General features: G+C 40.1%; 1 protein-coding gene across 1 annotated transcript; it reads right to left on the bottom strand.

The window, feature by feature from the left end:
* Positions 1 to 13: 13 nt before the first annotated feature.
* Positions 14 to 10,457, bottom strand: LOC131737681 (matrix metalloproteinase-20-like). The gene is made up of 10 exons (XM_059028094.1): positions 10,072 to 10,457; positions 9,024 to 9,265; positions 8,165 to 8,313; positions 7,232 to 7,357; positions 6,293 to 6,454; positions 5,316 to 5,475; positions 4,143 to 4,276; positions 3,900 to 4,056; positions 3,683 to 3,786; positions 14 to 2,911 (listed from the first exon to the last, which is right to left on the bottom strand). Exons 1-10 carry the CDS (start codon positions 10,201 to 10,203, stop codon positions 2,811 to 2,813), a joined length of 1,467 nt encoding a protein of 488 aa, XP_058884077.1. The 5' UTR covers positions 10,204 to 10,457; the 3' UTR covers positions 14 to 2,810.
* Between the last annotated feature and the right edge of the window lie 5,057 nt (positions 10,458 to 15,514).

The raw sequence follows: 15,514 nt of genomic DNA, 5'->3' as shown, positions 1-15,514 counted from the left end.
GTGGGTAACACTTTACACTGCGTCTCTAATTACTGTGTGTTTACATGGTAGTTACTTATTAATACATGTGTACTTACACACAATTACAATGTTATCATGCATAGTACTAACCCTAACCCTAACCCTAACCCTTTTCTGATACAATTGTGTACTTACATATACATTGTGCAAAAAGATTGACACATGAAGTACATTGTAACTATGCATAATAACATTGTAACTATGTGTAAGCACGCATGTATTTATATGTCCAATGCAGCCAGTCCAGCTAAGAAAAGGCATGCAGCACATTACATGATGCAGTTACTGGCAACATTTTCTTTTCTGTAAGCCTTGATAATCAGGAGCAACAGAAAAACTGCTCCCAGCTCTTAGCAAATAGCAATTCCAAAATCTAATACAAGGTTTGCCCCCCTGTGTTTTATTCTTGTGCTTTTCTTTTCGTGTCTTTCTCCATCTTGGCAGAATGCTTTACTTTATTTACCTGTCTGTGTGTCTGTGGCTTAGTTTGTGTTTGTGTCTACAGTAATTCGTAATAGAAGATGTTCCTAATGCTCTTTTCATTGCATCATGAGGACTACTGACTGAAGCAGACAGTTGTGCGGGAGATGTGAGTCATGTGACTTAGCTTGCCTGTTATGCGTGTTTCTGCTTGACTACAGCACTGCTGCCGATAGAAAACGTCGTTCCGGCACGTTCCAGCTCGACTAGACCACTGGTTATTTCACAAATGGAATATCATTTGAAAGGTATAATTAACAGACCCTATGTAAGACACGAGTAGCACCATCATTATATCTTTCTCTTGTATCCTATCCTACCACACTAACGTACACTATATAGAATAATAGAACTCAATTATACTGCGCCCCAAGTATATATAACCTGCAACCTGTACATAACATACATACATTTTACCAATCTATCGAAAGTGGAGTGTGTTATATTCCTAGCATTACGACATATAAACAAAAACATTTATATGGGGATATATGGAGGACCATAAGGAATTTCTGTGAAACGTTACACAATTCCCATATATTCACAGCTAATCTCTGAAGAATGTGCATGTAATTTATCAATTATAATTGTTTCTGTTTACAGCAATGTTTCTCAATGGAGGTGTTGAAAGCTTGAGGTGGCAATTATTGTGAATTATTTACACTATTATGCGTATCGGTGTAACACTGCACTGCTGTCACAGATTCTGAGCCTACAGATTCAGAGCCACAGTGTATTTGATATTACCTGTGTTTTTGAGTAACTTCTGTAGAGGCTGTCAGCAGCCTCGTAGAGGGTATTATTACGACAACGCAACAAGAACAGCTCCAACACAATGGAATGCATGACATCCTGCCCAGTAAAGGTCAGTTTTGACATTTTGGGTCACAACTCCTTGGGCCTGACCGATATTGCCACTGTGGGCATACTGTCCACTTCACACACATGTCAAGGAGTGGGACACCTGCCTACGAGCTGGCCAGAGTCGAAAATACAGACCCATGTTTCCAATGTCAGCTGTGACCAGCCATGCAAGAGTTAACGACGTATCTGTCATGACCACGCCACACCAATGAAGAAGAGCATTCCTGAGCCGTACATTTTTATTTAATTTATATTTAACACGGTGTTAGAGAATATATGTTTGCCCCAAATATTTATTTCCCCAGAAATGAATATTCGTTCCTACTGGGAACAAATATTCTGGAATATTGGCTCCCCTTCCAAATATTTGTACCCTCTTATGTTTTTGTAACTAAGTAATCTTTCTTTGCATATAAGTCTATATCCATGCACTTTCAACTGAAACCTTAATTTTAAGACCACTTTCCCCAACACTAACCCTAAACTTGTACCATCCAGTCCCCTCTGACAGGTCCAGTCTCACCTACAACAATAGAACAGCCTGCAAGCATTGCTCACATTTACCAGCATTATACCTGCATCATTTACATACAAATAACAAACATGCATGTAGGGGGGAACAAATGTTCGCTGGTGGAAACAAATATTTCCAGAATATTTGTTCCTGGGGGAACAAATATTTAGGGGGAACCCATATTCGTTTACAACTCTTTCCGTTTCCACAGAGAAAAATAAAATAAAAACATGAACACAGTAAATGAAAGAATTGCTTTTGCATATGTTTAGCAATACATTCATAGTATAAACACGCATCTGTAAGTCTGTGTTGTGATCTTTCTAGCAGGTTGAACAGAGCTGAAAATATCCACTTTGTAGATCTGAGAGCTTCCCCTGGAAAGATGTGCATGAGGAAAAAACCCAAACCATACCCTCGTTTGGATGAGAAAAAAGATCTTGCAATTAGGTGACACAGTACAATAAGTTGAGAGAAAAAAAAAAATAGATCAATTCCTTTTCTGTTTTCTTAAAGTAAATTTTTTAATGAGGAAAAGACCATTTTATTCCAGTTCCATGTAATATTATCTTTTTTTCTATTAAGGTTTGCAAAATGCAGAAGATCAGTGTTCATCCCATAGCCAAGCATGACATGGGTAACCAGATTGTGTTAGTTACAAACTGTGATTCATTCCACAGACAAGCATGACATGGGTAACCGGAATGTGTTAGTTACAAACTGTTCCTGAAAACAAACAAAGGCTTTTCTCTTTCCCCCCCCCCAAGGGTCATTAATATTAAAAATGTAATTAAAAAAAAATGTATTTCACAAAACGTTAAAAACCCTTGTTTGTAATGTCTCGGTCTTGTTATTTTTTTTATCTAGAAAAGTAAAGTTAAAATGTCCAGCCAGTGCCCTCCTAATGTGGGAATTGCATTGGAATTTAAAGCTAGCATCCGAGCCAGGAGTTGGCTTTTACAACTCGCGTGACTTCATCTCGTTCGCTGTCATACTTGTAAGCATTGGATCCAGAAAACAGGTAAAGGAACCCTAGGAGAGAAGAATGCATGGTCATGGTGTATTATCTGTGCACGATGCACAAGTCTATAGGAGCATCCTTTTTTTAGGAGAAATAGAAATAATCTGGAGAAAAAATTATTATGGGGAAATTATCTGTGAAACAATATTTATTTTAATTTCATTAGGGGTTCATCAATGAAGAACGTAAAATTCACCAGCATTCATTCTTACCCAAGTGAAAAAGGTCTCTAGGACAGACATACTACAAACCAGCTTGCACCCACTCCTGCAGACTAGCTTGAGAAATGCTCTATAAGTAACTGGAGCTGAAATGACTGAGCGTAATGAATACATGAAGACGTGCACAAGGGGGAATAAAGCAGAACGCTTGTGACATACCAGCTGGTATCAGAATGGAACTATCCACCCCAGTCTAAACTGTTAATTCAACCCATTTAAACTCTGAAGTATGACCCGTTTTATCTGACGATCCTGGAGTGGAAATGGTCTTGCAAGGCATTGGTGATATAAACCAATACCTCCTGGGTACCAGTGTGCAGCTGATTGAAGTTAAGGATCACTGTGCAGCATCTGTTAACATCGTCAGCGTGTTGAAATTGCTAGTAATGCTGTGTTTTGATAAATCCTCTGCTTTAGCATATACTGCACACTAGTATGGTTTACCAACAGGTCTTTTTTAAACTTCCCTAAGGAAGGGTTTAAATGTTCATGCACAGGGAGATGCTATTCAAGTCATTCATCTCGAGTGCTTATCGTTTTCATTGAATGAAATATACATACCGTTTACTTCAACAGCAGCATTTACTTTACCACCGATTCCTGAGAACTCTTCTTCAATGTTTTTAGGATAGCCTTCATCCATCTTTAGTTTGGCTTCATTGAAACTGGGAAAAGATGTTCAAAATAATTAGTAAATGAAATGGTGTTAAGCTTGGTCTGCTTTGAGCGTGACTTGCTTACCGTCCGCATGCAACTAAATAAGACAAACGACACGTACCTATAAAACTGAGTATCGACAAATAAAAGGGTCTTTTTAATGTCCTTCAGATAAACGGCTGCATCCACATGTCTCACGCGGCTTGGAAGTCCAAAATCAGAGATTGATCTTGGGCTACCTGTCATCTGAAATCCTCTTGAAGTCCAGTATTGAGAGCCTAAGAAGAAAAAAAAAACATACGTCAATGGGTGTACATTGCTAGAAACATGCACCCCTTACAAAATGACACTTTGTTAGTAATACCTTTAAATAGATAGGCAGTTCCTTTCTCTGGGACATCATAAGCTGCATCCACACTTGTCAACAGATATGGAAAGGAGCTTCTGAGGTAGCCCAGCCTGACGTCATTCAGCTGGGACTGTCTACGCCAGAGCAAGCTGAAGAAATAGAAATGACAATAATTACAGGTTTCTGTTAGTTTCATTTAATCTTTAGAAAACTTACATAACCCTGTAATTGAATACATTGTGTGTGAGGCATCTCCTAGTGTGTCAGAGGTGTCAGCTTGTTTTGTGGATGAGAGATTCGTGAACTGAGCTGTACTGGATGACTTGTTTTGGTAACATTACACTTCACTCTTTATAACATAAAGTTTAAAAAACGCATTACTCAAATGAAATACCATTGGCCCATTCATCTGCACGTCTACTGTTTTATTTCGCGGTAAGCAATGTTTAAGAGCAGTCCTTATTTGTCCCATATCATTTAGCATGGTGCACTTCGTTTTTGTTTTTCAGTACACTTTCAAATTGACAGGTGTCGTCTGTATTCTTTCCCCTGATTATAGTTTCTCCATGTGTCCAACGCTGTAAGTTACTGTCATTGAACAGAGGCAGGCCTTTCAACAGGTGTGACAAAACTGAAAAGTACAAGGTGCAATGGCTAAGGTATGTAATTGTTATAATTATATTTGGTAATGTTATTTTGCATGTAAATATTTATTATAAGCACTTGCTGACTATGATGTCACGGGCCTTGGGCCCAGGTGCTGTATAGGGTTGTTGTACACATATCATTTGTACGCTACTTGCTTGATTAATAATGTTATTGAAACGTGTTTTGCCTCACATGCTGACAAAGCTATCTGTTTATGTATAAATAGCAATCATTTTATGTTAATCAGCCCCAGAGACACAGGGATATCATATGAAGACATTTTAAATCCATCAAGTAACCCATTGTTTTGAGTGCTGTTTCATACAAGAGCTGTGTGTTATTTCAAGTTCACAACCATATATTTCACCAAAAGAATTATTATAAATGGTTGTTTTTCCTTTTACTGAAAATAAAAAAATGTCTTTTCAGCTAAACAAAATGCATCGACTCTCAATAAGACACAGCACGTGAGGATATAAGCAATGTGTATTAAAACGGCTTGTTTGTTTTAGTTGAAAATGAAATAAAGTCTGTCCTTACCCATCTTTAAAGAAGAGCAATTCTTTCCCCACAACCATGACAGCATCGAAAGACAAGCTGGGGTCACATGTATGGGGGGTGTGGGTGGGATGCGCTGGAGGCTGTGGAGGGATGGCAGCTGGGGGGTGAGGGTTCTCAGGCACCTTCGTTGTTGCGTGACCTGTATATTAGAGACATCAGGGGGTTAATAAGAGCTACATTTACAAGAGCTGCTGGATCCCAGAAGGGAACGTTCTTCTTCTTCTAGAATTTTACAATGCACTTTGTAAACTTATCTTTTATGACTGACAACCGAAATATTAGCATAGTCCCTCCTTAACTACCATAAAATGACACCCACTGGTGGCAATTAGAAATTTGTTGTAAACCCATGTCATACCAAACTGGGTGAAGTAGATTGTATTTGTAGCCAATGTCATTTCACTCCCAGACTTCATAAGCAGGTACCAGATATTCCTCAAATTAAGTCTGCATTTCAGACATCACCTGCCCAGTATTTGCAGTACATAACAATGCTGCATGTTTCCTGAGTCTGTCAGCCGGGTGTACTGGCAAGTAATCTTCTTTTCAATTTCTTTTCAACTGATTGTGCTAACCAGCCCTGAGGTTCAGAAAACTGGATACCTTCCAATGAATACACACAAAAAGCTTTTAACAGCCTTTTCAGTGTGGTTTGCACAACAGACACATGCATTCAATTATTATAAGCATCATAACCTCAATCCAAACTGAGTAGAAAGCTTCTCAACACAGTATTAAAAACCTGACCTAATAGAACTATCCAACACACTACAGTATTCAGGTCAAAGTGTGATTGACCTAGTTATTAACATGTCAAGTGCGACTGTACACGTGCTGTACAGGTAGTTGCCCATCAAATGTCTACAAAGCTTTGTGTTAATAGTGTAGCTGAGTGTCTTGGGCAATTACAACGCTGCTGTGTTGAATCCAGTTTTAGGAATGGACAATGAACGCACCGTATAAAGACTGAATGCCTCGCACGTCGTCTGTGGGCAGCTTGAAGCCCTTGGGGTTCCGATATTTGTAAGTGGGGTACATCAAGGCCGAGGGCTCTCTGGAGTGTGCCAGGCCCAGGGCATGCCCTAACTCATGAGCGGCTACCGTGAACAAGTTGAAACCTGATCAATAAAGACAAAATGAAAAAGCGTTGAGTTCCTCTACTTCCACCTTTTCAAAAAAAAAAAAGCATATACCTTTCTAACTGTCACTGACACATTTCCAGCGATTTCCTCTTGCGTTGTAGTTGCCAGATTCGCTTTGATCATAGACATATGTAAACAGCAAAGAAGGAACAGGTGGCCATGTATTCAACACAGCTGTATGTTTAGTTCCTGTGAGCCAGCGGCTCTGTTAAATCAATTTGCATAGTAGTTACTTAGTAAATACATGTGAACTTACACATAATTACATTGTTATTATGCATAGTTACATAGGTACATTTTTTGCATGATATAACCTTATCCCTAATCCTATCCCTAACCTTAACCTTCACCCTAAACCTAACTCTAAGAGTTAGAGTTAGGGTTAGGGTTAGGTTTATATCATGATTAACACATTAAATACATTGTAACTATGCATAATAACATTGTAATTATGTGTAAGTACGCATGTATTTACTAAGTAACTACTATGCAAATACACAGTAATTAGAGACACTTCATGGAAAGTGTTACCATTATCCTTTCACTAGATGGCAGTAGCTCTTACAACTACACAGAAGCTTTTTTCATCTCGTCTGCATTACATGTGACTATGTTGAAAGACAATCTGCCAACCAGAGCTGGAGTGCTGCTCCTGTATTCAGGTCAAAACACTTCAAAACACAGTGTTGAACTAAGCACAATGCAGTCAATTTATTAACAACGGCTTGAAGTAACCAATATAGCAATAGTTACCACTGGTTCCCATGGTCCAGGATTCATCTCCATCGAAGTGAGTATCTCCACCGAGACCTTCTGCAGGGGCAAAAGCATGTGCCAGTGTGCCTCTTGGACCATCGAACGGGTATGCGTCTCCGTGAGCTGTGCACAAGCACACAGAACACAAGGATACATTACAAACCTACATTACAACTAACCAGTGCTCATTTTAACACAGGCAGGTCCTCTAAAAGCTAACAGGACATTCGAATCTTGAAACTCATCTTGAAACTCATCTTGAAACTCATCTTGAAATATAACCCATACACATTTTAAAAGTGTCTTCATACACACAGCCATTTTAAAAATGTCTTCATACAGAGCTATTTTAAAAATGTCTTCATACACAGAGCCATTTTAAAATTGTCTTCATACACAGAGCCATTTTTGTTAATAGCATTATTATCCTCTGAAGCAGTCATAACCTGTAATTGACCTTTGGTTTGGGACACCTAACTGGACCTGTGGTCAATAATCTTGCAGTTTATGACCGTTGTATCAGATAATAATGCTTAATGACCTTCTGAGTTTGCTTGTGGTGCAGGAATGGGTAGTACTAAAATAATATATAGTAAATGTTTAATATATATGAATGAGAGAGATATAGATATAGATATAGATATAGATATAGATATAGATATAGATATAGATATATAAGCCATTTTTTATAAATGACACGTTACATAATGACCGTTTTTTTGCAAAACACAACATCAGTCCGGGCATTTCTTGCTTTAACCCATCAATGATTAAATAAACATTTTTGCAAGTGCTAGAGATATTCACTGGCATTTGTTTTGCAGTGCAGTAGTTTTAAAACATTGAATGTTTTATGTTCTATAAATCTCTGTTTGGAAACCCAACACAATCAAAACATCAAGTTGTAAAAGAAAGTAATGAAATAAATACCTCCCAGTTCAAAGGAGATCCTGATATCTGCCTCCCCGCTGAAGGTCTTTTGAAAGTTGAGTGAAGTAACACTGCTCCACGCGCTCAGAGCCATCTCAACCGCATGGTCCACCTCAGCGCGGTTCAGATGAGATGTATACTTTACTATTCTTTAAACAGAAGCAGGGAAAGTGTGCTTCATTAACGCGTCACTTCGGTTAGACACCTACAAGCCCTACTGTACCATGGAACACAGTTATAGTATATAGTAGAGTGATCTGACTGCGGTGGGACCAGAGTAAGGGCGGATATGTAAAAAATCGAATAAATTAATCCTGTTTAAAATACCATTATACACAGCTCTAACAATTACTATATACACACAATTATTGTTTTGAGATTCAGCTTTTATTATGGAGCTCCCATAAATCCCTTGTTTAGAAAGATACAGGGTATTAATGCTTGTGACAGGGTAGCCGTCTGCCGTGTGGGTGCGTGCATTCACTGCTGAGTGACAGGCAGGAGATCCAGATGGAGGTTGAAGTTGATATGCCCCCTGCAGTCGAACAGGATTTATTTACATATCAACACACTGAACAGCTCATGAGACACTACCAGCAATGGCTACGCATGAATCACATACAACAATGTACGGAAACTTTGGTGGGATCTACAATCTCTGAACTAATCTTCTCTGTTCAATAATAAATGAACGTTGCTGAAGAGATTGATCATGACGTATAAACAGTCAGAGTAGATATGTGATGGGTGGATACACGACGGTTCAGTTCAGTTTACAAGCAGTGGATATACCTTCATATAAAACAAAGGACAGCCAATATAAACAGTACAGCAAGTACAGCACAGCTGCAGATGGTACCTGTATGTTAGTGTATGGTGTCTCCATTTGGGGGTCCCAGGAAAGATGCGGTAATTTTCCACGTCAGGGACTCCACAGCGAGGAGCCTGCATCATCTCCATTGTACTGTGGTCAAGCCTCCCTGTGACCCTGAGACCGAAGAACGACTGCATCTCCCTGAGCTTCGGGGGCAGGGGGCTGTCAGGTGCTTCCAGCATGCCTACGAGGGCCCCCTCCGTGCCATAATACTTCGAGAGATATTCCTACACATTGTTAAAAAGAGCAAACAGCAAACTGGAGTGAAAAAAAGTACCCTTCGATCAGAACTGTCTTTGCTTTCAGATAAATGCATTACACGTTGCAGGGATGGCATTCAAACTCATTCTAGTAATTTTGCATGCAGTGAACAATTATCAATGAAGCAGATCACCTGCATGCTGCTTTTGTTCGTTTTTGCCCTGAAGTATTCACAGCGCAGTGCTGTCAAACCTGACCTACAGTACAGTAAGCAGTCATGAGTTCATATCAGCCAGTGAAAACCCCAGAGCGGAGGTGTCTTGCACGGATAGCCACCTGGCCCTTCGTTGAGTGTTTAATTGCGTTCTAACTGTCTTTAGGCTTTGTGTGCTGCAGTGCATAGAGTACCATGACAGGGGCACTTCTCCCATCCCCTCATAACGTCATTCCTGACAGAGGCGTGCTTCCAGACAGACATGTCAGGCTCACATAGAAGTGTCATCGTGATCCTTCGAACAATTCCATGCACCTGAACCCCACTGAGTCCACTCCCTGATTCCAACCCCAGTTGAAGACAGAGTTATTTTAAATAGTGTTTTGTTTCTAACTTAATGAAGTCAATAGTACTGGTACAGTTTGGGAGATGTTACATGTTACATTGTAGCAGTTATTTGAGTCACTCTACAAGCCATGACATAATCTGACATAACCTCTGTTCACGTAAGAGTTCCATACAATTTGGTACCATAACCATTGGCTGTGATAGGTCAGGTTTTCTAAATGTTTGACAAGTGAAATACAACTACTTGCATAGACTTTGAAATTTACCAACCTGTGCAAAATGAAAGTCTCTCCTGTTTGAGTTCCCATACTTGCTGGACCTCCTTGGAAGAGATGAAGAAAGAGCAACCAAGCTCCCCAAGAGCAGAACACACATACTCAGAGGAGAACAAAGGATCTTCATGTTTTCTGGAACAAGGGTTTATTTATTTACCCCAACAGAAGTCAAATGACTGTGTGGTCTGACTGGGCCTCTGGTTCTTTTATAGAGATAGGCAGGTCTATGTAATGAGTGCCGGGATGAATCATGTCTCAAATTCTAATTATACAGCTGATTTGTGTAGATGAATGGGTACAGTGGTGGTTATATAGATCTTGAAGAGAAAGTCAACCCTATCTAATATAGCGTTGAATAATAAGAAAGACCCAAAGTATACAGTTCAAGTTAGTTCCTATATATAATAGTGCTGCAAGAGCTCAGCTGACTGCAGATTACAAGCAGCACCACTGAACTCTCTATGAAACCTTAGGGTGGCTCAGTCTGGAGAGTAGAAGGCTCTGTCATTTTTGTGTTTAGTTTAGAAGGTGTTCACTAAAAATGCTCCAAGTTACCTTACGTCTCTATTAGAGACATTTAACTACCTAGGCACAAAGATCAAATGATGTGCCTACTTTTAAAATCCCTAAATTGAGATCTAATATGGGCCAACATGCCTTTGTGTATAAAGCTTCTCATCTTTGTAACCCACCGCCTTCGAACATAAATACTGCCTTTTCACAATACCTTTTTAAATCAATCATAAATATGTATTTAAAATCTGACCAGGGATGCAAATCCTGTTAATCCTGACTATGACCGGGATCATGTCAATTGTTATGCTTTTATTTTGCATCGCTGTTTTTATGATTGTTTTTAAGTGTTTTTGACGTGCTTGAATGACGTGTCTGCTTTTATAATGTTATTTATTGACGCCTTCTCTTGCCAGGACACCCTTGGATACGAGATGCATGTCTCCAGGGTTCTATCCCGGTTAAATAAATACATTTAGTGTAATTTGGTTGGTATAGATAACATTTACTGATGTGTTTGACCACTTTTGAACCCAAAGAAAAGAAGAGTAGGTTATTGTAGATTTCAATGCCCATATTTTGCATGCAAACTGGCACGCGATCAGTTCTTATAAACTACAGAGAGCGTGGTGAATAAACAGACACAACTACAGCTTGTGAAGCCAAAAACCACTGCCAAGTGAGCATGCTGAGTGACACGCTGCTGTGCACATTAATTCAATAACACTCCTGGTGTAAAGCTGCTTTGCATCAGATGATAGAATTAGACTGTGTGTCCTGGCTGATTGTCATACACTACGTCCTTCTTAGAATGCACCTGCTTGATCTGCCATCATTGTGTTTTTACACTGCTTTACACTAATTAGATGGCTTTACCACCTACTGCTTACAGTGCAGTCAACTAGCAAGGTGAGCCCAGCAATATGGCAACAAGAAACTAGTCAACAGGGCCTTTTATTAACATTTTCCATATTGTTTGCCAATTTCTTTTTTTTGTTTATTTTTTTAAGCTAGAAAGGCCCTGTGGTTGATGACAGCTCTAAAGCTTTCTAACGTGCTTATGTTACAAAAACTGTACTCCGGTGGTTATTGGATCAGTGGTGTAACTTTGGGTTCTAAAGTGGAGGGGACAGTTTCTATAGCTGGGGCATATAGGAATAAAATAAAAAATAAACATTAATTTCATTCCGATTTCCACCTTTACGGTCGTATACTACCTGGGTACTATTACCCAATGCTCAAATAGAAAATATGTTTTTATAATATTGAGACTATCACGATTGATAAATTTCACAATGAAGAGAAAAGAAAACAAAAACGTTACAAATGGCCTCGGCTTTCTCCTCTGCTTGAGATCACCCACAATGCACTGCGCACCAACGCTGCCCCAGTTGATTGTCGTTTCCGCTGGGTCCTAAAGGAGACGCTATACTAACTAGTGATTATACAAATAAATTACTGAGGAATAAAAGTCTCAGTACTGCTGCAATATGAGCCGGACATTTCTCCGTCGTTGAAAAAGTGAGGGGGACATGTCCACCCATGCCCCAATGTAAATTACGCATATGTATTGGATAAGCTAAGGGCTCCACTATCTTCACAACTCTGAATACCAGAGAAAAAAGCTTCAAATAACAACAAGGTCAAGTAAACTATGAGGTTGAACGAGGTTGAGAAGAGGGGGGCTCCGAGATTAAAAGGAATATGCAAAACAAGCTTTCCAGCCCAGGCAATTCCAAGTAAATATCACTTAGACCCTTTCCATTGCTATCTGAATAATGTATCTAATTTCTACTGTGCTGTGGGGCAGATTAACACAAAGCACGCATCCAGCACATTCCTGGCACCGCATGGTTGCTGATTTGCTCCTTGTAATTAGTCTATTTACTAACTTACAAGGTCATTTAACCTATGTGAATCAGTGCCTCTTATTCAAGTTTATCATGCTGTGGAATGTCTCTCAGTGTTAAGACTTCATCGTTCATGTTTTTTTTTTTTTTTGCTGATGATTAGACTTCTCACATCCAGTACATTAATCTCCAGCCCCAGCCTAAAAACACTGTCTGTCAGACAGTTAATAAGGCGAGTTAACTAGATAGCTTCCTTGTGTAAAAAAAAAAGCACAGCTGGAACTAGAAGCAATCTGTCCGCAAATTCATAATGAATTAATGAATTCGCGAGTGAATACCACAGGAATAACCCCTGCATACCTCCTTCAGCTTTGTAACAGCAATGACAAGCTCAGTCATTATTTTTAAGGTTAAGCTTCTTATCATTTCAGAGTGTTTAAAATCTTCATGTCAAATAATAACTGTGTTTTTTCTAACCATGCGGAATGACACAGTGTTAGAAAACCCAAGTGCTGTGCTTGTTAGTACCTCACGACAGCAATGAATAACCCTCTAGTAAAATCAAATAGTCAAGACGCAAGTCAAATTAGGAAGCATTACCTAGACATGAATCCACATAGTGTACATCTTGTATTTATTGGAAGATGTATTGGAAGACTGCACTTTCCAAGTCTGAGCTGAAAGATGCAGTTGAGAAAGTTTTCAGACACCTTTGGAAGGACTGAAATAAAACATACTGATTCAGAAATCACATCATCGTAGGGTTATGTTTAGATTTGCTGGAGAGACCATTTGACAGCGTGACGTTTTATTATCTGCAGATTAACAACATGAACCCATTCCTGCCAGGGCTGCTTCTGCCCGTTCCAGCCAGGGCTGCTTCTACCCGTTCCAGCCAGGGCTGCTTCTACCCGTTCCTGCCAGGGCTGCTTCTGCCCGTTCCAGCCAGGGCTGCTTCTACCCGTTCCAGCCAGGGCTGCTTCTACCCGTTCCTGCCAGGGCTGCTTCTACCCGTTCCAGCCATGGCTGCTTCTACCCGTTCCAGCCAGGGCTGCTTCTACCCGTTCCAGCCAGGGCTGCTTCTACCCATTCCAGCCAGGGCTGCTTCTACCCGTTCCTGCCAGGGCTGCTTCTACCCGTTCCTGCCAGGGCTGCTTCTACCCGTTCCAGCCAGGGCTGCTTCTACCCATTCCAGCCAGGGCTGCTTCTACCCGTTCCTGCCAGGGCTGCTTCTACCCGTTCCAGCCAGGGCTGCTTCTACCCGTTCCTGCCAGGGCTGCTTCTACCCGTTCCAGCCAGGGCTGCTTCTACCCATTCCAGCCAGGGCTGCTTCTACCCATTCCTGCCAGGGCTGCTTCTACTTCCAGTCAAAGTTCAGTAGTTTGTGCGATCACACATATGGATGGACTACAATGTTGTCTCTGTCAGCTCTGCTCCTGCACAGTGAAAGGATGTGGTGCACAGTGTGGGACACAGTGAATACAATGTTGCCCTCATATCATACAAGCCACAATAAAGCACTGTGCTTCTGCAGACAGCATTTCAGATCTTTATGAAATGACATGTATTTTCACATATTGTTAAGGCCTGGGCCACAGTATGTGTTTGCTGAACATTGATATGTTTAGGCTGGGAGCCCCACACCTTTCAACCCTTAGCATATACATACATAAGGGTACTTCATTGGATCAAGTAAAACATTTTTTTAAGCTGTAAATACCAGCTTGCAGGCTATAGCAAATCAGTCATTGCTATAAAAAAAATCAGGACTGTCAGAGTTTCACAATGTCTAGCCCCAGGCAGGATCAATTATAGTATGCAGTTTTCTGTTTGGGTTGCTCAATAATATTCTCCACAGACCTTTGTATTGTTTTTTTTTTTCTCATTTCCACCCAAACAAACCAGTTCCAGACACAACACTGCCTGTGCAACATGACATGGCTTTAATGACTTGTATCATTTAACATGAGGGGGGTTTGTGAACTATGCAGGAAAACCAAATACACCCAAACATGTTAGCTTAATCATTCATTCACATTCGGTGGTGAACCTAATTTACCTAATGGACCATCACACTGCATCCAAAGGGTATGGAATAAGGATATTGTAGCAGGGCAGAAGCTCTGCTGTGTAAATAGTGAGTGTGGGAATGTAAGAGTGACAGGGATGGGGTTAAATCTGTCCCTGCCAGCAATCACAGGCGTGGCCAGTCCCCAGTTAGGGAATTGGTGCTAATTGGGGAGTGGCCACATGTATAAAAGGAGCCAGAAATCCTTATTGTTTTTATTGATAGCATCACATTGCACAAGCACTCATCTGTTACCGTTGAAAACATTCCTGAAATATTATTTAGCAGGGTAAGCGTGGTGACTGAGACACATCAGTATAAGGAAGGTTGCAGACACACATATTATTATTATTATTATTATTATTATTATTATTATTATTATTATTATTATTATTATTATTATTATTATTATTATTATTAATGAGTCATTTAGCAGACGCTTTTATCCAAAGCGACTTACAGAGACTGGGGGCTGAACTATGCATCACAACTGCTGCTGCAGAGTCACTTACAACAGGACCTTGTTTTTACGTCTCATCCGAAGGACGGACACAAAGAGGACTTGCTCAGGGTCACAAACAGTGAGTCAGTGGCTGTGCTGGGATTTGAACCCGTGTGGTGTTATTTTGTGGTATGCTTTAACAAGGGGTACACCATGTACTGCGCTTGACCGGCCTGCACAAATGATTTTAGCTCAGAAAACAAGGAAACACCCGTCTGAACGGGGTACGATGTACTGTACTGAGTTTGGCCCTTAAAATTGTTTTTAATATCATTCACAATTCAACAAATTTATGTGACTTGAAGGTAGTTTAGAAATGGAAAAAGGGATGAGTAAAGACTTTTATTAAGGATATACAGATTTTAATATTCTCATTTTAATTAGTCGCTGGTATCGCTGCAGTCCCTCAGTTGAAACCCAATCCTCATCGCCTCCCCTGGGTCCTTTCCTCTTGTGGGAACTCGACTCAACTGTAATGTAAGTAAATGTTTCTGCCTTTGCTCCT

This window comes from Acipenser ruthenus, chromosome 8 (assembly GCF_902713425.1).
Source record: "Acipenser ruthenus chromosome 8, fAciRut3.2 maternal haplotype, whole genome shotgun sequence".
Classification (NCBI taxonomy): domain Eukaryota; kingdom Metazoa; phylum Chordata; class Actinopteri; order Acipenseriformes; family Acipenseridae; genus Acipenser; species Acipenser ruthenus.
Note: the sequence above shows the minus strand (reverse complement) of the source record. Positions and strands in the feature narration are given on the sequence as shown.

Excerpts from the sequence above, each read along its gene's own strand:
- LOC131737681 (XM_059028094.1), bottom strand. The coding sequence starts at position 10,203 with ATGAAGATCCTTTGTTCTCCTCTGAGTATGTGTGTTCTGCTCTTGGGG. Across the intron at positions 6,455-7,231 it reads CTGGACCATGGGAACCAGTG|GTTTCAACTTGTTCACGGTA; the intron begins GTAACTATTGCT and ends TTTATTGATCAG. Across the intron at positions 4,057-4,142 it reads AACTGCCTATCTATTTAAAG|GCTCTCAATACTGGACTTCA; the intron begins GTATTACTAACA and ends TTTTCTTCTTAG.